Raw genomic sequence first — 23,296 nt, 5'->3', positions numbered from 1 at the left:
ATGGTCCATTAAATTGGAGGATGCACTCTGGGCTTTTAGAACAGCCTACAAAACTCCAATTGGAACCACACCTTTTAGACTTGTTTATGGAAAAGCATGTCATCTTCCAGTAGAAATTGAACACAAAGCATTTTGGGCTTTGAAGACATGTAATCTTGATTTACATGAAGCTGGACGTCTACGATTAAATCAATTAAACGAATTAGAAGAATTAAGACATGAAGCCTATGAAAATTCGTTAATCTATAAAGAAAGAACGAAGAAATGGCATGATAAAAGAATCAGAAGTTCAAAAGAATTTAAAGAAGGAGACAGAGTTCTTCTTTTCAATTCACGATTCATGCTATTTCCTGGAAAATTGAAATCAAGATGGTCTGGACCATTCATAGTCAAAAGAGTTTTCCCATACGGAACGATAGAATTAATAAATTCAAATGGGATTGAATTTAAAGTTAATGGTCACAGAGTTAAACATTACATACATGGTCCGATGGAAGTTGACAATGAAGTTAATCATAATTTCACCACCCAAGAAAACCTTCAAAATGAAAACATAAATATGTTATCAACAACATATGAAAAATCAAAATTGGAATATAGGGAGGATTCAAATTTGAGTGATGAAGAAGAATTCCTATACAAACCTCCCATTTCAAGAAACGAAGAAAAATGTGAACAAGAAATTCAAATAGAAATGAAAGAACCAAGGAAAGAACACCCGAAAAAGGTTTACAAACCAACTCGACTTACTAAAGCAGGAGACCCGGGTGAATTTATCATTTCTTGCTTACTTAATGATGGTGCTGTATATAATGGACTCGCAGATTTAGGAGCAAGTGCAAATATTATGCCTCTTTCCTTATACAAAAGATTAGGCATGGGTAAATTAAAACCAACCAAAATAGGTGTTCAATCATTTGACCAAACCATTAAACACCCGGTTGGAATAGAAAATAATTTACTTGTTAACGTGGGAAGTTTGACCTTTGTTGCAAACTTCATAGTGATTAATATGGAGGAAAACCTTGATATTCCTCTAATTCTAGGTCGCCCATTTTTAGCAACCACCGAGGCATTCATTGATGTAAGAGAAGGTAGAATGACACTTAGGGATGGTGATACATCGATCACCTTTGTGAACCGAAAGTTTAGATCTCCACAAACCAAAACTGTTAGACCAATAAAAACGCATAAGTGTGGGGAAGATGATGAAACACTTAATGATGATCCAATCACAAAGAATGCCGTTGATGATACGAAATTAGATGAACCCATTTTTAACAGTTCAACGAAGAAACTTTATAAACGGATTCACGATGCTAAGATTAAAGGAAACCTTAAGTTATATAACCGATTAATATTCAATTTATCGTCAAAAGAAAAGGCAATGTTAGTTGAATTTGTGAAAGTTACGGAGGAAATCAACAAATGGATTGAAGTAAAAGTCAAAGATATACAAGTTGTTGAAGATTCAATTGAAAATAATGTTAATCACAATTTCAACTAAGTATAGGGGGTTTATGTATTTCTATTAGAGTTAGATTGTCTGTTTTCGTGTAGTTCTCGAAAATGGAACCCGAACGGTCTTTCCCTAGCAGACCCTAAAGAACTAGTCTTCTCCCCCCATTCTGAATTTTTATTTTTTTTAGGAAATGAAGACTGCCTGTGAACTAAACCATGGTCTAATGCTACACGCTTTGATCACTAAACGTAATAATGACACACTTCCGAGTGAAATAGTATCAGTAATCAGAGAAAGATTGGACGGAGTAAGAAAAGAATCCAGATGCGAAGATAATAAGTTACAATTTGGTAAAGGAAAATCAAAATCCGCAGCGAAAAGAAGAGCACGACACCTAGAAAGATGTCACAAATGCGGAAAATGGTCACATAGAGGTAAATGTTCAAATAATCAAACCTATTCAAACACCGAATTTGTTACTTTATGCAGAGACGGACCGTTCATATGTTTAGAAGAAAAAACACTGAATGCTCGAGGTTACGCCTATGTAGCCATGGAAAACCAATTAAACCGACTATCTTATGAATGGGATAGATCGTATAACTAAGAAATCTATTTCACAGGTATGTTTGTACAGTTTTTATTATTTTTATTTTTAACCTTTTGATAATAAACGCTAATTTGTTCGCTATAAAGTATTAAATTGGTATTGAATAAAATTAGGTTTGGCGACCGAAATTATTGATATCATTCAAAAATTTATTACATCACTGCGAAATTTAACGTTTATTCTTAAGGTATAAATATCTTTAATCAATCAACCCAAAATATTTCAAAAATTCGTCATGAGTTAAATTAGGTCTTGGAACCGAAATTACTTTACCGAAAAGAGGGGCGCATATTTTTGATAATATTTGATTGATTAAAGTGGGATAAAAAGCCAAAAAGATTTTTAATTTTATTTTTACCATGTTTTTAAAATTAATATATAAATCTTAAATTAATATTGTAAACTTTGTAAAAACAATATATTTAAAATTGTAAATATTTGAAAAATTAATATAAGTTTGGTGTGAATTTATAATATGAATTTTTAAATTAAGTTTGGTGTGAATTTTTAATTTTTAAAATATGAATTTTATTTTTATGCATTTTAAATTGTAAGTTTGGTGTGAATTTTTAATATTAATTTTAAATTTTATATTTAAATTGTGTGAATTTAAAAACAAAAATTTACTTTATCTCATTAAGTTAAAAATATGATTTTTAAAATTCGTCGTAAGTTGAAGACTAGGTCTTTGAACCGAAATTGCTTTACCCGAGGGAGGGACGAGAACTTTTATTATCATTATTTTTAATCTTATTGAATTAAAGTATGCCAAAAACATTAAAAAAAAAAATCTAAGCTTTTAAAACAATCGCTTGAAAAAGACAAATTTTAAAATTTTGTCGAAGGACGGACTAAGACATCGATCCGAAACGACCTCGTCCTAAATAACAAGGGAAACAAAATTTTAAAATTAATTACTTAATTGTTTTAATTAGTATAAGATGTTAAAAAAAAAATACAAACTCCGCGACTCGCGGAGTTTGAAGGTTCAAACACCGCGACTCGCGGAGGGACCGAATTATAGAAAAAAATAAAGGAGCTGGAACAGCTCAGTCCACACAACACCCACAAAACATACTGCGAAAAAAACTCGAAAATATCACACAAAAATCGAATTTTTTCACCATTAATCATCAAATCTTTTACTAAAATCATGTTGAGAAGGATGCTATCAAGGAATTACTCAAGAAAAACGGTAAATTTCTACACCTAAACACCATTTAATCCGAAAATTAGTGTTCTTGAGCAATTTTATACCCAATTAGATTTTGATACTTTTTAGTGTAATTATGCTTAAATTGCTTATGTATTATGCTTGTATAACCTAGATTGATGCTATTTAACATGATTAGAAGCCTTAAACTTCAAATTTTGAGTAATCTAGGGTTTGTGTTCTTGAGCAATTTGGGGCTTTTTGATATAAACAGGTTATGGCCGATTTTTGTCATGAATTGTTGTTAAATTAAGTAGTGTAACATGTTTAGGTAGTTAAATGATCCAAACTTTGAACCTAAACATGATTTTGAGAATTAAAGTGGACTTTTTCAAGTCTAAAATTCATGAACTTGATTTTTGAGAGATAATGCCATTTGAAACTTGTTTAATTGCTAGTAATGATTATTTTGACATGTTATTTGAGTTGAATGCTTATGAATTTGCCGAACATTTTCGTATATGCTAATTTGAAAAAGTGTAGATTTGATGAAAATATGAAAATGAGCTTAAGTTTGATATAAATTGATCATGTCATTGTAATTATTTTGATTGATGATTTTGCTGACACTAATGCATATTTGGATGCACAAAAATTGTGTTTGATGTGTTTTGCAGACTGAAAGGGGTGAATCTTCATCCCAAGCTCGCAATGCTCCTGCTGAGAATGCGGAACAACAGGAGGTGGATAACTACTACAAACAAGATATACCTCATCCAGTCATGACATTTTCTGATATGCACTTGGAAGATTTGCACCCGAACCTGAGATTTGACAGACTTTGGATAGATTATCCAAAATACCAAAGGGGTTTGCATACTCTTCATTCTAAAGTTGTTGAGGTACCTAGGGTCATAGAATGGGGACCATTAGAAGCTGTAGAATTGGTCGAGCCAATTAGGGAATTACTTGCACAGAGGTATGGTAATTCTACTTTTAACGACTGGGTACGTTTATTCACCATGCGTAGACCTGTATATAAAGTATGGTGTAAAGAATTGTTGTGTAGTATAGAATTAAATGATCGGGTAGCTAGTTTAACCGATCAATCTTTTATTAGATTTTTGTTAGGAGGTTCGATGCGCCACATGTCTTTACTAGACATGGCTCAGGCTTTACGTATATATACGCCTGAGGAGTTAGCATCTGCCGATTGTAGAGGGTTGATATTGAACGGTAGGAAGATAGACGAAAATTTTGATACGCATGGTGTATGGAGTCAAATGACTAGCCATCACCGATTCAAAGGAGGAAATTACTCTTATTTGGATATAGATAGAGCTGAATTAAGAGTAATTCATAGGTTTTTAGCTAATTCAATTACACAAAGAGGTAAGAACAAGGAAAAGGTAAATGAACAGGATTTGTTTTACCATATGTGTATTCGAGACCCACAAAGTGCTGTAAGTATACCTTATTGTGTGGGTTATTATTTATCAGCTATGGTTAGGGGGATGAGACAGCATAGCATAATAGGACCAGAACCCCGCGATACAATAGGTTTAAATATCTCGGTGTGGATATAAGTCGGGGGGATTATTAGTCGAAGAACCAGAACCCCGCGATACAATAGGTTTAAATGTATACCATGGTGCGAAAGTTTTGAAGAGGCGAAATAACGCCGCAGTACAATACCATGGTAGACATCCACAGGTTGGGAGAAACCAACAGCAAGGTAATGTAGGAGGGGGAAATGAAATGCAAGAAATGCAAAGGTTTATAGCTTCACAGGAGTACGAAAATGCTAGACAGAGAGCATTTGAAGATTGGCAAGTTCATCAAAACCAAATCATAGCTTATTGCCAACATATAGGTAGAAACTATATTCCTACTCCAAAGCCCATATTCCCTCCCTGGTCTATAGAGATTCAACCACCGTATCCTACGTATAACCCAGCCGAAGCATTTTATAGCACCTATGGTTATGCATAGAACCCCTATTGGTATTAGTATCATCCCTAGTCTACTTAGTTTTATTTATTTTGTAATTTGTAATGTTGATACGTTTAATACTTATGTTAATATTGTAATAGTTGTTATAATTTTCTAACTTTTATTCTTAGATTTTAATAATTTTTGAATGTGGGGTAATATACCAAACTTCAAAAATATGTATATATGTTTGCAGTTTATCTTATGCACACAACAGGGTAAAACAACGCATTTTCAAAGACTGGCATTAAGTTCAGCAAAAGCAACTAATTTTGACGACAAGATGCAAAATATATGTGAAATAACAACAAGACGGAATGAACAAATGATATGCACCATTTATCATTCAGCAAGCAAACACAAATATGTTTGGAAACTTTGGTAAAATTTAATCATTTTCACACAAATCACCCTCAATAATTTAAATTGTTACTGATTTCTTGCAAATGAGGGCATTGCAAGATCTTAAGTGTGGGAAGGGGTTAAATTCTTTCGGATTTTTAAAAATTTTTATCATAAACACTTGGTTACCATTAAAAATACTAGTAAAGTAGTAGTTGTATTAGAATCTAGTGCTCTCTGATAATAAATAACAGCCCTAGTCTTATATACTGACTACCCAATTCTAGTAAAATTTTTCAAAATTTTCAATTAAATGAACTCAAAATCATGTTTATACATATTTATGAACGATAAAACTAGGTTTTAACACCGAAATTATTGTTACCTCGGAAAGGACATAAATTGATAAACAAACCAAAATGTTAAAATTCATTTAAAATGGAATAGAGGACAATAAAAAGGAAAATAAAAGCCAAGTGTGGGAAAATTCTCCAAGTTATTCAAAACATATGTCACATATTTTTGTACAAATAACTGAAAATACTTTTGCTTTGGACTAAACTTAACTGTTTTACCCGATGAAAGAAAAGAAGAGATGGATCTACACGATGAATCAATTCCATCATTAAAAGGAAGTAAAGTCTTCCGAAAAAGAAACGCGCTTCTTGATTTAGGTCATGAAGTTGTCGTCCAGACCAGCTGTAGGTTGACGAAAAACCTAGAAAAAGTCATCACTAAAATCAGCAGGAAATCCACGGACCTCAGCATCAAACAGGGTCGCCAAGTGGTCAGATTTATCCTAACCATGAGAAGGATTTATCTCGTAAAATGGGGGGGCACCATGCAAATTAGCTGGATAAGAATAATGAATCAGATCCCCAGAAAGGATAATCTCCTTAAAAGATCAAAAATCAGCTTTTAAGCCTGATATTACTCAATCCTTGAGATTGACCTTAAAGATTGAGAATTACAAACTCATGGAATTCAATGATATCTAAACTCGAGCTTGAACGAGAAAATATTTTGATCAAAATTACAAACCGATTTGTTTTCTAAAAACCCATTTTCAATGCGTTCATTACCATTGAACGTAAAATCCTAGGAATTCACCTAGAATTCATTAGGTCACCTGAACCAAATCGGGTGTCAACCGTAAGAACGGTGGTTGCATAGTGGTCAAAGACAGGACCTTGTGCCAAACCTACAAATTATAAGGGTGAGCTTTACTATTGCTCCTACCAAGGATAGTAATTGCGTCTGACACGTTATAGACCATAATTAAAAGCATGTCAAGGGACATTGCCTTAACAGTTGCTTGTTCAACGCTTTTCTTTACAACCGGACGGTAGTTTATCGAAAGGTAATATACGGGACAAGTAAACTGGACGTGTTGCTTTCCAAATACAAGGTTAGCAAGTGGGTAACACAAAATCATAAGTTTTGAGCTAAAATTTTCAAATCTGAAACCCACCAAACCCACAAAAATATTTTGCAAACACCGGTGAAGGGTTATTCCGGAAAACTTATCTAGGGTAAAAACTAGATTTAATTTTCAAAAGATCAAATGTTTTCATAAAGATCCAATTTCCTTAATGGATCTAAATTTTTATAGTCATGTGGGACTGTAAACCATATCGTTACTACCATTGTTTATACCGCCGTATAGAAATCACTGATGTACAAAGTGTGAAGAATAAAGAAGTGATTCTAGTATTTCAAGACGATATTGCTTGAGGACAAGCAACGCTCAAGTGTGGAAATATTTGATAATACTAAAAACGAACATATATTTCATAGCATTATTCCTCAACAAAGACAAGCTTTTAGTTGCAATTGTTCTATTTACAAGTGATATTCGTTTAAATAATAAAAGGTGAAGACAAAAGACAGATTCGACGAATTGAAGACGCAAACGACCAAAAAGCTCAAAAGTACAAAAGACAATCAAAGAGGTTCCAATTATTGATAAGAAATGTCTCGAAATTACAAGAGTACAAGATTCAAAACGCAAAGTACAAGATATAAAATAGTACGCAAGGACGTTCGAAAATTTGGAACCGGGACCAGAGTCAACTCTCAACGCTCGACGCAACGGACTAAAAATTACAAGTTAACTATGTATATAAATATAATATAATATATAATTAATTATATAAATTATATATATATATTATATTATATAATAAACCGTCGGCAGACTAAGATCCAATTTGGAGTGAGCTGGAATTTCAAACTCCGCGACTCGCGGAGTTTGAAGAGCAAAAATGCCACGAGTCGCGGAGCCCCAAAAACTGAAACTCCCTATAAAAGCAAACGAATTCTGATCGCAAAAATATATAATATATATCCATCTCTCTATCTATATACGTAATATTTATATTTATAATTTATATTTTAATTTTAATTTTAATTTTAATCCTAATAATAAGGGTATGTTAGCGAATGTTGTAAGGGTGTAAGTCGAAATTCTGTCCGTGTAACGCTACGCTATTTTTAATCATTGTAAGTTATGTTCAACCTTTTTAATTTAATGTCTCGTAGCTAAGTTATTATTATGCTTATTTATACCGAAGTAATCATGATGTTGGGCTAATTACTAAAATTGGGTAATTGGGCTTTGTACCATAATTGGGGTTTGGATAAAAGAACGACACTTGTGGAAATTAGACTATGGGCTATTAATGGGTTTTATATTAACTAAACAATACCTTGTTAATTTAATATACAAACTTATAATTCGACGTATTTATATATAACCACATACGCTTAATTGGGTACGATCGGCGGGATATCTATAAATACCAATAATTATTCATTTTACCGGATACGGAACTGGATTAATAGTTAATAGACTTGTTGAAACAGGGGTGAATTACATTCAAGGGTAATTGGTGTAATTGTTAACAAAGTAGTAAAACCTTGGTTTACACGCAGTCGATAACCTGGTGTATTCATTAAATAAAGTATTAAAACCTTGTTACAATTCGAATCCCCAATTAGTTGGAATATTTGACTTCGGGAATAAGAATAATTTGACGAAGGCTTTCGCTCTTTATATTTATGACTGATGGACTATTATGGACAAAATCCGTATGGACATATTAAATAATCCAGGACAAAGGACAATTAACCCATGGGCATAAAACTAAAATCAACACATCAAACATCATGATTACAGAAGTTTAAATAAGCATAATTCTTTTATTTCATATTTAATTTCCTTTATTTTATATTTAATTGCACTTCTAATTATAGCACTTTTATTTATTGTTATTATATTTAATTGCATTTTTAATTATCGTACTTTTTAATTATCGCAAGTTTATTTTATCGCACTTTTATTATTCGCAATTTCATTATCGTTATTTACTTTACGCTTTAAATTAAGTCTTGTATTTATTTATTATTTTACATTTGGTTTTAACTGCGACTAAAGTTTAAAATCGACAAACCGGTCATTAAACAGTAAAAACCCCCCTTTATAATAATAATATTACTTATATATATATATATTTGTATTTTTATAAATTTAAACTAATATAGCGTTAAGCTTTGTGAAAAAGATTCCCTGTGGAACGAACCGGACTTACTAAAAACTACACTACTGTACGATTAGGTACACTGCCTATAAGTGTTGTAGCAAGGTTTAAGTATATCCATTCTATAAATAAATAAATATCTTGTGTAAAATTGTATCGTATTTAATAGTATTTTCTTGTAAAAATTAATAGTATTTTATACCACTCTGCTCAAACATCAGTGGGTATAGGATTCTGGACCATTTGTACCATGCAGCATTTAAATCTTGTGGTCTATCAAAATGATGAATTTTATTGTTTTATGATAAACCTATGAACTCGCCAACCTTTTGGTTGACACTTGAAAGCATGTTTATTCTCAGGTATGAAAGAAATCTTCCGCTGTGCATTTGCTCATTGTAAAGACATTATTTGGAGTCGATCATCGCAATGGAACCAGATGTTGGTGACTTCGTCCGGACGGATTAGGACGGGGTATGACAATATCTTTCAAAACCTTGCCATAGAGTGTCTTATTTACATCCGCCCATATTGTCACCTTTATAAGTACATGTTATATATCAATTTTGCAAAGTATATATAAGTCAAGCATAAACATTGTTTTATATATTCACAGAACAACAAAATTAAAATTCTTATACACATTAAGACATATCTAAAAGAGGAGTTGCCTACATTCACAGAACAACAAAATTAAAATTCTCATACAATTAAGACATATTAAAATTCTCATACCATCATAATATATGTACCGGGTCAATGTAGTCTTCATTGGAATGGATACACCAATTTTTCTACTTGAAATCGTGCATTATAATCAATGATGGTCTTGCTCCACATTTTTGCTACACTATTCTGAAATACATCTCAAAAATGTAAAGGTAGCAAACTACACAAATTGGGTCATGGATCTAACTGGGTTCAACATAAAAGAGGTTTTTTTATTATGTATCACAAATCATAATGATGTGGATTCGACCAACAAATCCCTTTAGGTGCACTATGTCTCAGACATCATCATAATTTCCTTTTGGATTCATGGACAACTTGAACTGTCAATTAAGGTTGATGATTAAATTAAAGCATTACAACATTGAAAAACACCACTTTAGTTTATGTAATACCTTTTGTTCCACATGTAAGCTAACACAGATAAATCAATATATGCAACCATTTATGGCCACCAACAATACAAAGAATACAACATAGTAAATATCAAGTCATTAAACAATAGCAGACCGTTAATTTAAAAACATCATAATACTAACCAAATTGTAGATAAGCAAACCCAAAGCGTAAAATAGCTAATATTTAAACATTCGCATACCATCTTCAAAAAAACCATATATAACAGTATAGGAAAAAAGGGTAAACGGAAAAACATCAGACAAACTTACTCCACAACGTCGTTAAGCGCAAGTAAAAAAGCAATCGACGAAAGCAAAGCGCAACACACACCTGAAAATATAAACACAACAACATTTAATAATAAGCTACAACATTTCACAAAGAGCGATACGAAAAACAAAGTTATCGAAACGTTAACGACAATAACAAACTGTAGAAACGACATACGTATTAATAAAAAAAATTACAAATGTATGAGACAACCCCCAACAAAAAATTATCATTGCATTCACCATAGTAAATACTATGTTATTACGATTCAAGAGATTTAACCCAGCAAACATAAGTATGCATTGAAGTGACAAAGATACAACATAGAAATGGGTTGCAATGACCCACATTCATATAAAATGGGTTGAAATGTCACCTCTAGTGGCGGTATGCATGTTTTTGAGAAAAGATGGATGTAATGAAATACACTAAATCATGTTGAATGGAGCCCTCTAGTGTTCAAATAATCCATAGCCATTGCAATTTTACCATGTAATTTGCTACAATTGCAAATCCATAGCCATTGCTAGATGACCATCAGCTGGCCATACAACTAAATGTATCAGAAACAAAACAATCTCAAACTTCATAATACACAAACAATAGTGAAGTAGAGTTTATGTATGTACATAAAAAAATTGACAAATATCCAAGCCAAACACGACTATTGATGCATGTATTGAAGCGAACAATGAGTAGTAATTTAAATTCGGTAAAACAACTATCGTATTTTCACATGTTTCAGTCGACTTCAAGACTGACAATAAAATCAAAAGTAAGAATGACTATTGAGTGTCCGGTTTACATGCATTTAATAACACAACCCATTAGTTATCACATTAAGTAATACTCAAATCAAGCAAATTAAAATTAAGAATATTAGGAATACACTTATCATGTGTTATTAAAGAAGAGGAGGCCTATCTTGAAAAAGTTAACCACAATTAATCCTTTTTTCAATTTATGTAACATGTTAGTGTATATCAACAATAAAGAACCTTAGTTATTTAAAAACATGAGGTAGATAAGTACCTCATTATCACCTTCTGATTTAATTTGGAAGTGTTGATCTTCAAAACCTAGAAGTCACAAATGATATAATTGAACGACCGCAATGTTCTTTTGTACTTGAACGAATTTACGATCAATCAATACCTATTTCAATACAATTAAGTATTAACAGACAAAGTTTTAGAATTCTAATCAAACATAAACATAATCTGTTCACAAAAAATTGTGCAATTTAGAACCAATACCTCATCATCACCATGTGTTTTATTACGGAACCAATTGATCATCAAAACCTAAAACGCAAAATTCAATTAGTCAATCTACTAAAACCATTGATAAAGCATATCTCACAATCAAGCATAGGTACAGTGAGAGCTTCAGTTATAAATATCACATTAGTCAATGCACATAAGTGAGTCAACAAACCAAAAAAAACTATAAATACTAAAACATATGAGCCATTAACTCACATTTAGTCGTTAACAATACATGATCTTCAACATTATGAGCCATTAAGATCTTAAAAATGTTGGCAACCTGAGAGAAAAAATATGTTTCCAACTTGAAGCTAAAATGAGCATCAAACTTTCACTACAACACAGACAAAAGATGAAGATAATAAATACGCATAACTATTTTGCAACCAAAAAGAAGAAGAAAAGGCTATTAACTGAAAGTAGACACGGTTGTAAATCTGGAAACAACTAAACCTAATTATATCAAGCAGAGTGATTCATATGTTATTTTTCAAGAGTAGACTATCAAGTATCACCAATCAAGTATGAAGTATTTCAACTATCAATCTATCAATTATCAAATTCAAATATCAACTATCAACTACTCAAGTATACAATTATTCAAGCACTTTATAAAATAAAATGAAGTAAAAAATAATCAAGCAACTAAGAAAACTCGAAAAGTGAAAACGTAATTGGAAAAGTAAATCGATTAATCTTTAAGTTGTGTATTTAAAAAACAAATTCGAAAAGTGAAAACGTAATAGTAAATTAAGACGTGGTAAATTACCGTATTAAGAATCGTGTAGATTTCAACAACAACAATGATGAACAATCACATTGAAGCTTCATAGAAGGTGTGAAGACGGATCCGGAATTCGGTTTTTTGGACTACGATTAAATTAGGGTAGAATGAGAAGAATGTGTACCCATTTGGTGCTAATTTAATCACGATTTCAGATTTAACGATGGGGGCATGAAAAATCGGAATTGAAGGATCATAAGAAACTGTAAACCCGTCTCCGGCACCACCGATTTGGATACCCATGAAATTAGGGTAGACGAAGAACATATTCTACCTATGTGTAGGTAATTTAATGGCGAATTCAGAATTAAAGGTGGTTGTATATATAATCGTTGTTAGTTTTCATCGACGGACGTTTTTATGATCGGATCTGTGAGAAATTTTGAAGAGAGCGAATCTGTGTGAAATTTTGAAGATAGCAGATGAAGTGAGAGTCTCGCTTTTTTGTGATAATAGAAAAAAATGTAAATAAAATCTGTGAGTGTGACACGTGTAATGTTCAAATTGGGGATATTGTGGTTCTGACACGTTGGATGGCACATCACGCTTTATGTGATGAATGGATTATTGATTTTAAAGTAATATTAGCGTATCTCTTTTCTCTTTTATATATAATAACAAAAGCTAAAATAGATCATTTTAAAAAGTCCAAACTAATCTTAGCCATCATTAAATTAATAATCAATGATGTACACCCTCATTTTTTTTTTCCCCTAATGTTGCTTATGACTTCATAATCCTAACTACAAAGTTATCCTTACACACACAAAGGGGCGGTCTCTTTTCTAATTTTAGGGGTTTCTGTTCAGCAAATCATCTTCATTCTCATTCAAGACATCCACATGGTAAAAAACCCTAGCTCAATTTCAATTGATTTCAATTGTTTACTGACACAAATAACCTAAACAAACCCCTTCCATTCCAAACCAAATTCGATATGCGAACCATGACGACCCGTAATAAAATTAGGGTTCTTGGTGTATTTGATAAACACAAAATAGCTTTCTGATCATGGGATTGTACAAGAAACAGTAACGAATCGGATTAATATCAAATTAGGGTTGATACATATGTTAATCGTATTTCATTCGATTGAAATTTACATGTAACAACAGTTCGATCTATTGTGAAATTTACATCGTTTATCAATCCCCAGGTTCGATCGCATAATTTAAGAATTTGTTTGTTTTCATTTTTTTAATTAGGATGTTGCTTTAATTTTAAACAGGAACCATGAACAAGATAAATTAGGGGTTGATAACCACAACATATTTATTTAAATGGTGCAAATTTACTTAATGTCCTATGATTGTGGAAATTTTTAATCATGTAGAGCTGATTTCTTATTTGTCATTAAATGAGACCGATAGAATGCGGACAGAATGACGGTCCTCAGCTGTCTAAAATGAAGAAAAGTGTTGCTGCAAGTAGTTGTGATTTAGGATACTGAATTGCATTGGATTCTTATAAGTTATAAATTTGCTTGAATTTGAATCTGTTTTTGTTTGATTTATTACTGTGGTTGATCTTCTAAGGGGGATTTGACACTGCACATGCTGCTGCAAGGTAAGTACTGACCTTATATTGTTTTTCTCTTATTTGAACTTACCTAATCTTGTGAGGTATCCTATACAAATTTGGTATTATTTATACTAATAGGGTACATGATCGGGCTCCACTTAAGTTTCTTGGACTTGATCCTGATATTAATCTCAATATAAGTGATTATCATGAAGACCTGAAACAGGTTGTGCTTAACTTAATAAATAAGACATGGTTGAAATATATAAGACTGTATGTAAAAAGGAATTGGTGTAATTGAATAGCAGATGTTACGTAGGTTGTACGCATTATGCAGGTAAGTGACTTGACTAAGGAGGAGTTTGTGCATATTCTTCGGCGCCAGAGCAGTGTGCTTTCTAGAGGAAGCTCAAAAATTAGAGGAGTTACGTTGCACAAATGTGGTCGATCGGAAGCTCGAATGGGTCAATTTCTCTGAAAAAGTAAGGATTTTAAGAAATAAACGGATAAAAAGTTAAATTAACTACTCCAATTAGTTGTAATTCTGTTTTACAGGTTTCATTTCATTTTGATTAACATGCATTGTTTTCCCAGGTACATCTACCTTTGATTAGTTGACTGTGATATTGAAGCCGCATGGTTAGAAACAATTTTACAGCCTTTTCGAATCACATATCTTACATTATGATAATACGATATTGTGTAGGGCTTATGACAAGGCTGCTATACAATGCAATGAAAGAGAAGCAGTCACCAACTTTGATCCCTTCTCATATGAGGAGGAGCCAAGTTTTGAGTCTGACAATGGAGGTATTAATTAACCCCTTTGAACGATAAGTGTTGCATTAAATTTATAAATATCGATCAGTTGTTATTTATAGTATCATTTTTTACAGGATATGACACAAACTTGGATTTGAATTTGGAATGGCATCTCCCTTTTAAACAGAGGTATTACTTATATTTTAACCCAATTGGAGAACTTGCATCACGTGCTTATTTTTGTAGTTGTGTGATTATTTCATGAATTTATGTTGTGTTGTACTTTCTGTGTATGTGTTGCTGATGTTTATGGTTATGATATGTATGTAATATTTGATAGTTCAGGTTGGTATACAATCACCATAAGGAATTACATTGAATGATGTACTAAAAACTGGTCGGCTACATCCGGAATATAGAACAACACAACTGTAAAGATATATTCCTTTTCAGTTAGTCCACTTTAATTTTAAAAAAGGTAATTATGTAATATGAGTCAAAGCGGTTTCGTATTGTTTTGAAACACTTCTTTCATTCACTTTCTTGAACTTTGTTAATCATGATGCGATATAATGTGTAATTTCGCAGTTGAATTCCATTCTCGTGACCTTTCACTTTGTTGCTTTACCGATTAAGAGCTTTTCTCACTCTTCTATTTCATCAGGTAAAGACTTTATATAAAAATGATGCAGTTTTGATGAAACTAATATTTAGTACGGAGTAAATTGAATTGCTAATTTTGCTTTTGTAGTTTTGTTTGTGACGACTTGAATGATTGGTTTGCGTTGCTCGCAAGTTTAATCAAGGTAAATTTTTATTACATAATTGTTACTAACTTGGGTTAATCATAAGCCTGCAAGTTGTTGTCGTCAATATATCTTTTTGATTTGTACCCCTTTCCATTGTAGTTTCAACTTTCGGCATTGTTCTTGGTACATTTACTGATAGGTGATTATTACAAGTTCACATTCGTTTCACATTTATCGTATGTTTTCTCATTAGATTATCCTTATATTTATCATATATTAAATATATTTAATATTTGTTACTGAAATTTGGCATTTCTCAGGATAAGCACTGCATGCCTCGTGGGTTATTCTCTTCCAAGTTGACAGGTTCGTTCTTATTGTTTGTTATTCTACTATTGGTGTGTTTTTGTTTATAGATTTCCTACAGTTAAGAATAATATTTTTCATTTCATAATGACAAATCTCAATCTTACAGTTCATCCATTTGAGTTGATGGTATGATAATTAATTCTTATAACTTAATATGTGTAAAACATGTGTACTTGTGCACATGACCTGCTGTTATGGTTGATAAATTAGGTATAAGTCCACAAAGATTGAATTATTACAGAGTCTGATGTATGCTAGAATTTGCGTTAGCAGTTCTTTTAGTTTATTTTTTCGGTTTTTGTTTTTCATCCACTGTTAGGTAAGGTAATTGAGTTATAAGAAACTTTATGAATACATTAGTTTGCACTACCTTGTATAAAGGTCCCTGTTATAGTATAAAGTTTTCGTTAGTCCGTTTGAAGAATAGAAATGATGAACTTTTAGCTGCACAAAAATGTAGCCAAGTGGCTCCATTTAACCATTTAACACTCCAAAACGGCACCATTCTATAATTTTCTGACGTATTTTATCTCCTTGCTCATAAAGGGCAATAGTTTTCGATTATCCAACAATAAATTTGAGGGAAATTAGTCGTAATGACTTTTTATCGTATCTTAAAGGAATATTGAAAGTCATAATGATATATTGTTTTCAGACGGTTAGTTATGTACATTATCTTCTAATTTCTCGCTTCAGAGCTTCCGTGAGAACCGATTCACCCAAATTGCAAATAATTGATCCCTGTTCAAGAAGGTTTCAAACAGAGAAGATGAAGGCATATTTAGGCAATATTTCTCTATCTATAGTTATAGTTATTATTTTATAAATTTTGAGGTTGCAAACACGTCGTCATTTGCTTTTAGTATTTTCTTTTATCTATTTTTAAATATTTAAGAGATAAAAATGGTTGCATTTGTGCGTATATAAGTAGACATTACTTGAAGTTGTTCTAATAAGGATATATGTTATGCTTTGGCCATTAACTTTTTACAAAAAGATATTCAAAAAATGATTTGGACCAAGAATATAAGAAGAGAGTTTGATCTCAGTATCTCATATAGAAGAAGAGAGAAAGAAATATAAATTCTGATTATTCAATTTAAATAACTACTCAAATTTGTGAACATCAATTTATATAATTAATTTAAACTCAACATTTGTATGACCAATATGGTATGTGCCATATTTTGTTACACTATACATTGATAATGCTTATAGATAAGATTTGTACTCATGAAACTAAGTATTCAATTCAAGGAACTCAATTTGAGTTGAGTATACATAAATATACATAAAATGTCGAGTATACATAAATATACATAGAATGTTATAGGGTTCCTCATCCTTATACAATTTGACCATTTCTAACCACCGAGTGTGATTCTTTTCAACAGGTAAATCATCATTTAAACTTGATAATAATAATAATATAATATATACATTGTTATAAGAGTCATCTGATTGAGTGATGCAAATTGTTCTAGGTTTTGAAATTTGAAATTGATGTTTTTCTACAACCGAGTTTATGTTAAGAGAATTGACATCCACTTGATAACTCAAAACTAAGAGGTAATTATATAGATCTAAGTTGGTTATAAATTTTAAACATTATGGTTATCGATTAATTTTAACTTTATACATACTTTTAGACATGAATGCGTACTTCTTTTACTAAATATTCAAATTTAATAATCTACTATGTTCTAGCCCCGCGAATTCGCGGGTTATAAGCTAGTATAACTGTAAAATAACTATCAAATCTAAGTAATTTAAGAAAACTAGTGTTTAAAAATACAGAAAACCAAAACCGAAGTTTGGAACTTCGGATTTGGTCAAAACCGAAGTTCCAAACTTCGGTCACAACAGGCCAAAACCGAAGTTTGAAACTTCGGAAATGGCAAAACCGAAGTTCCAAACTTCGGTTTTACCATTTATGTAAAAAAAAAAAAAAAAAAAAATACGATTTTTCCATTTTTGCAAGAACCTTAATTAAAATTACTACTCCGTTTTTTAAAAAAAAAAAATCTTAGAAGCTAAGCAAGTTTTTTAAATTTATTATTATTTTATCTGAATCTGAATGTGATGATGGCTACTACTCTTGCATCTCATTTGGTGGGTGGGTTGAAACTTCAGGGTCAAGGAATTTAGCCATAACGTTGGTTCATATTTAGTTAAGATACTGTTTTTGACAAATATTTGAAGATCACTCAAAATAACAATTGTCAAAAGGGAAACTAAAAGTACAATACTGAGTCACTACTGTGGGCTTAATTGTCGGGCCGAAAAGCCCAGCCCAATCATTATTCTTTTAAAAACTAACTACTAAGAGTTCGGAATATATATGTTTAGGATCGCTTATAGCCCATTTTCCATATATACAGTGAATCGATAAATGGAATGGAGTAGAAAATCGGAAATTCATTTAAATCGAATCAAATCGAATCAAATTTTTTTAATATTTAACCTTCTATGGAAAAAGATAAACGAATAAGATCAAGTCTCGGAAACAGGAATTTGATTTCATTTCTAAATATATTCCTATAAATAAAGTAACTGGCCATTAATCAATTTATTCCGTGTAATTTTATTTTTTTTCAATCTCCTTTTGCTTTCTGGGCCGGGTTCCTTGGTTTTCGTCTAATCATAGTATATCATACCTCCGAGGTAATTCACAACTTTACTACTCCTATCAATATCAATTTGAAGATGATGATTATGATTATTTTAATTTTGTGTTAATATCAACTTTACGGCTATAGCTTTATTTTGCTATCAACGTACAATTGTTCACTACTTCTGAAATTAAACTGAAATCTACATGTAACTGGATATTGAATTGTTATTATGTTTAATTTTCTGGATTAAAGTAGTACTTAGTACGGAGTATATACTAGTCGTTATTTAAAAAATTGTCATAAAACTCAAACGTTTATTTTTAGGCCTTATCTTCCTACTGAGGTTTTTCAAAGTACAGTTTATGTGGTTATCAGTATTTATTGAGTTTAAAAAGTTCACTAAACTTTAAACAGATGATTTGCATCTTGAAACTTATCATGTGTTTCATATAATTAGAATCAGATAACTGAATCTACGAATACTTGTTATAAATTTAACGTTGGTTGGGTTTTATTATGTTGTTTAATAAAACTCTAATCTAAAAATTAATTTTTTAAGTGTTCGATAAATGAAAAATATGTTATCTATTTATATTTTCATTTTTAAGTCTTAGAACTTTTAAATTGCAATTTAAGCATCTCAAATCACCAATCTCAACGATTGTGAGAGCTTGTTCGAGACATAAAAACGAGCTCCCGTATAGACATCAAATTTTTTAATACGTATAAAATCACATCTCTTCTAACTAAATTTTTTAATACATATAAAATTACTTCTCTTCCAAAATTTTTGAATCGGTCATCTCATTATTAATATGTAAACTAGCTAATAAAAATTAAATTTTTTTTGTTTTAAAAATATTATGCTTTTGTATATAGAAAAATGCATTACGAGTATTGTAATTAAAAAAATTTTGGGTCCTACAAAATTTTATTCGATTACGCACTCTACACATGTACCGAAGACCCTGCAAATCACAATTAATTGATTGAATTTTATATTTAACTTACCAAACACTATTTTATTTTGATTATTTATGATATGAAAAATTTAATAATTAAATAATTACATTTTAAAGGCAAATTCAAACACTCTTATTAAATTTACATTTTTAAGTTATTTGTATGCCACTATGGTCTGCCATTGATCTTTTATTCTTTTGGATGATTTTAGGTGTTTTTGCAATCATGGAGACTTTTCTGTTCACATCAGAATCTGTTAACGAAGGGCACCCAGATAAGCTCTGTGATCAAATATCTGATGCAGTTCTTGATGCATGTCTAGAACAAGACCCTGAAAGTAAAGTTGCTTGTGAAACTTGTACTAAAACCAACATGGTTATGGTTTTTGGTGAAATCACCACAAAAGCTATCGTCGATTACGAAAAAATCGTGCGTGATACATGTCGCCAGATTGGTTTTGTTTCTGACGATGTTGGGCTAGACGCGGATAACTGCAAAGTCCTTGTGAATATCGAGCAACAAAGCCCCGATATCGCTCAAGGTGTTCATGGTCATTTGACCAAAAAACCAGAGGAAATCGGTGCTGGTGACCAAGGTCATATGTTTGGTTATGCAACTGATGAAACCCCTGAATTTATGCCACTTAGTCATGTTCTCGCAACTAAACTAGGAGCCCGTTTGACCGAAGTTCGAAAAAACGGTACGTGTACTTGGCTTAGGCCCGATGGGAAGACGCAAGTGACGGTTGAGTATTGTAACGATAACGGAGCTATGGTTCCGTTACGTGTGCATACTATTCTCATTTCGACTCAACATGATGAGACGGTTACTAATGATGAAATTGCAGCTGATCTAAAGGCTCACGTGATTAAGCCCGTGGTACCATCGAATTATCTTGACGAAAAGACAATTTTTCACTTGAACCCATCGGGTCGTTTTGTGATTGGTGGGCCACACGGCGACGCGGGGCTCACGGGTCGTAAGATTATAGTGGATACTTATGGTGGGTGGGGTGCTCATGGAGGTGGTGCTTTTTCTGGGAAGGACCCTACAAAGGTGGACCGTAGTGGGGCGTACATTGTACGAAAAGCGGCTAAGAGTATTGTGGCGTGTGGGCTCGCGAGGAGGGCGCTTGTTCAAGTGTCGTACGCGATTGGTGTCCCTGATCCGTTGTCGGTTTTTGTTGACACGTATGCAACGGGGAAGATAAATGATAAGGAGATACTGAAGATTGTGAAGGAGAATTTCGATTTTAGACCGGGGATGATGTCGATCGATTTGGATTTGAAGAGGGGAGGGAATGGTAGGTTTTTGAAGACTGCTGCTTATGGACATTTTGGTAGAGATGATCCTGATTTCACTTGGGAGGTGGTGAAAGATCTCAAATGGGATGATCCTACTCAAGGTTAAATTTAAGTATTTGATGTGTTCCATTTGCTTTAATTTTAAGCACTTAATTCGAGTTTTTAATTGTGTTTCTTATATGGTTATATGGTTTGAAGCTTATGATTAGTTAAGTGAACTAATATTGAGTTGAAAGTTATGAGTGATATACTTCATATATGTCACTCTCAATAAGACTTGTTTTAATCGTTGAAATTGAGTTTTGAATCTTTTGATGGATGAAAGGTTTTAGCTTTTACTAGGTTTGTACGTTTAATCTATGTGAACTCTATCCAATTGTACATTTTGATTAAGTACGAGTTTATAATTTTTCAAGATGTGAAAAGAGTTTAACTTTCATAAAGATCAAAGCTTTTATTCTAAAATTTTGATTGATGACTTTGATGTTTCATTGACCTAAGCAACTATACAGTATTACTCAACTAATAACTAGTTAATAAGAGTTTTCTGCTCCGTTGGTCCTTTATTATACCCCGTTTTTCTAACAGCGTCCCTTGTTTATTATTTGGCATTTAGAATCTTTTGTTTATCAAAAATTTGCAATCAGCGTCCCTCCGAGGGACGCTGATTGCAAAATATTGATAAACAAAGGATTCTAAAGACAAATTAATAACTAAGGGACGCTGTTAGCAAAGTGGAGTATAATATGGGGACCAACGAAGCAAAAAAGTCAATTAATAAATTATGACTGCAAATTTAATGGATCTGATGACTACTGGAAAGGAAGACGTGTAGTAACCCTTCCATTAATTTCTCTCGAAAGACTACTTACTTACAAGGTAACTCACTAATTTAAGGTTCTACTTTCCTCTCTTATATATATATTTCTCCTGCCTTTTTCTTTTTCACTTTTGCAGACCCTAATTTTTTTTCGCCGCCGTTACGGCCTCCGGCAGCTCGCCGGAGGTCAGGCGTTTACTTTCTTGCTTTTTTAATGCTTTCCTCTCCTTCCCGGTTCAGATCCAAGCTTCTTTCGCTCTTCTCCGGCAACTTTCATTTCGATGGTGTTTTCCGGTTGCCTCTGGCAGCAGGCGGCGAGTGCTGTGAGGGTTCTCACGTGCATTCTGCTCGCCGGAGGTGCTACTGAGATCATTGGTCGTCGTGATTTCGGCGGGTTAGGGTTTTGTCGTGCTCTTCTATGTCGGCGACAGTCTTTACCTTCCTTCTCTACATGCGACGACCTCCTTTAGAGGTCTGTGGAAGTGTGGTAAGGTTTTTTTGTCACTGTCGCCTTTTTTTTCGACCGCCGTGGGTTTGTTCTTGGTGGTCGTACCAGTGAACTTTCTCTGGTTCACCACCACTCTCTTCTTTTTTTCCTTATTTTTTTTTTTTTTACAAAATGGCGGTTTTGCTTCACCCTCATTTCACCTCATTGGGTCTGCATCGTTGATTGACTCTCGCTGGAGTCTGGCGTGTTGGTCGGTCTTTCGGCTAGTTGGTTTGGGTTTTGTGTGGGGTTGTTCGATTTTGTGGGCCTTATGTTCGTTTGTCCCTTGGCGGTTTCGTTGGGTCTTGAAAGGACCCGTTCATATACATTATAAACGATTCACAATAGTTGATTACATTGCGAGGTATTTGACCTCTATATGATACATTTTACAAACATTGCATTCGTTTTTAAAAGACAATCTTTCTTTACATCGAAAATTGACAGGCATGCATACCATTTCATAATATCCACTATCCAACTATAAATTGATTTAATAATAATGTTTGATGAACTCAATTACTCGAATGCAACGTTCTTCGAAATATGATATGAAAGACTCCAAGTAATATCTTTAAAATGAGCAAATGCACAGCGGAAGATTTCTTTAACACCTGAGAATAAACATGCTTTAAAGTGTCAACTAAAAAGGTTGGTGAGTTCATTAGTTTATCATAATCATTTATTTCCATCATTTTAATAGACCACAAGAATTTCATTTCCAGTTCTCATAAATATACGTCCCATGCATAGAGACAAAAATAATCATTCATATGGTGAACACCTGGTAACCGACATTAACAATATGCATATAAGAATATCCCTATCATTCCGGGATCCTCCTTCGGACATGATATAAATTTCGAAGTACTAAAGCATCCGGTACTTTGGATGGGGTTTGTTAGGCCCGATAGATCTATCTTTAGGATTCGCGTCAATTAGGGTGTCTGTTCCCTAATTCTTAGATTACCAGACTTAATAAAAAGGGGCATATTCGATTTCGATAATTCAATCATATAATGTAGTTTCGATTACTTGTGTCTATTTCGTAAAACATTTATAAAAATTGCGCATGTATTCTCAGCCCAAAAAATATAAAGGGTAAAAAGGCAAATGAAACTCACCATACTGTATTTCGTAGTAAAAATACATATAACG

General features: G+C 32.5%; 2 protein-coding genes across 14 annotated transcripts; both read left to right on the top strand.

Moving 5' to 3' along the window:
• The first annotated feature begins 13,319 nt into the window (after positions 1 to 13,319).
• On the top strand, positions 13,320 to 16,876 carry LOC139852256 (AP2-like ethylene-responsive transcription factor TOE3). 13 transcript variants are annotated; one of them, XM_071841503.1, is made up of 11 exons: positions 13,320 to 13,393; positions 14,084 to 14,114; positions 14,208 to 14,551; positions 14,625 to 14,663; positions 14,776 to 14,879; positions 14,966 to 15,020; positions 15,172 to 15,309; positions 15,420 to 15,495; positions 15,583 to 15,637; positions 15,740 to 15,779; positions 15,901 to 16,594. In XM_071841503.1, the coding sequence occupies exons 3-7, from the start codon at positions 14,508 to 14,510 to the stop codon at positions 15,212 to 15,214; spliced, it is 285 nt and encodes a 94-aa protein (XP_071697604.1). In that variant the 5' UTR covers positions 13,320 to 13,393; positions 14,084 to 14,114; positions 14,208 to 14,507; the 3' UTR covers positions 15,215 to 15,309; positions 15,420 to 15,495; positions 15,583 to 15,637; positions 15,740 to 15,779; positions 15,901 to 16,594. The 13 variants fall into 13 exon arrangements, 12 of the variants coding, with proteins under 12 accessions (XP_071697604.1, XP_071697607.1, XP_071697605.1 ...); XM_071841506.1 differs by lacking the exon at positions 13,320 to 13,393 and adding an exon at positions 13,465 to 13,704 and having other exon boundaries at positions 14,407 to 14,551; XM_071841504.1 differs by lacking the exon at positions 13,320 to 13,393 and adding an exon at positions 13,465 to 13,704.
• A 1,611-nt stretch (positions 16,877 to 18,487) lies between these two features.
• On the top strand, positions 18,488 to 21,162 carry LOC139851495 (S-adenosylmethionine synthase 1). Its single transcript, XM_071840561.1, has 2 exons — positions 18,488 to 18,613; positions 19,739 to 21,162. The coding sequence occupies exon 2, from the start codon at positions 19,753 to 19,755 to the stop codon at positions 20,935 to 20,937; it is 1,185 nt and encodes a 394-aa protein (XP_071696662.1). The 5' UTR covers positions 18,488 to 18,613; positions 19,739 to 19,752; the 3' UTR covers positions 20,938 to 21,162.
• The last annotated feature ends 2,134 nt before the right edge of the window (positions 21,163 to 23,296 follow it).

Source organism: Rutidosis leptorrhynchoides, chromosome 6 (genome assembly GCF_046630445.1).
Source record: "Rutidosis leptorrhynchoides isolate AG116_Rl617_1_P2 chromosome 6, CSIRO_AGI_Rlap_v1, whole genome shotgun sequence".
Taxonomy (NCBI): Eukaryota; Viridiplantae; Streptophyta; class Magnoliopsida; order Asterales; family Asteraceae; genus Rutidosis; species Rutidosis leptorrhynchoides.
The sequence above is the reverse complement of the archived record's forward strand: the minus strand, read 5'-3'. Positions and strand labels throughout refer to the sequence as shown.

Bases quoted from the DNA above. Each gene is read 5' to 3' on its own strand.
- LOC139852256 (XM_071841499.1), top strand. From the start codon at position 14,508: ATGTGGTCGATCGGAAGCTCGAATGGGTCAATTTCTCTGAAAAA. The intron at 14,552-14,624 runs GTAAGGATTTTA...TCTGTTTTACAG, and splicing joins GGGTCAATTTCTCTGAAAAA to GTTTCATTTCATTTTGATTA. The intron at 15,021-15,171 runs GTATTACTTATA...AATATTTGATAG, and splicing joins CATCTCCCTTTTAAACAGAG to TTCAGGTTGGTATACAATCA.
- LOC139851495 (XM_071840561.1), top strand. From the start codon at position 19,753: ATGGAGACTTTTCTGTTCACATCAGAATCTGTTAACGAAGGGCACCCA.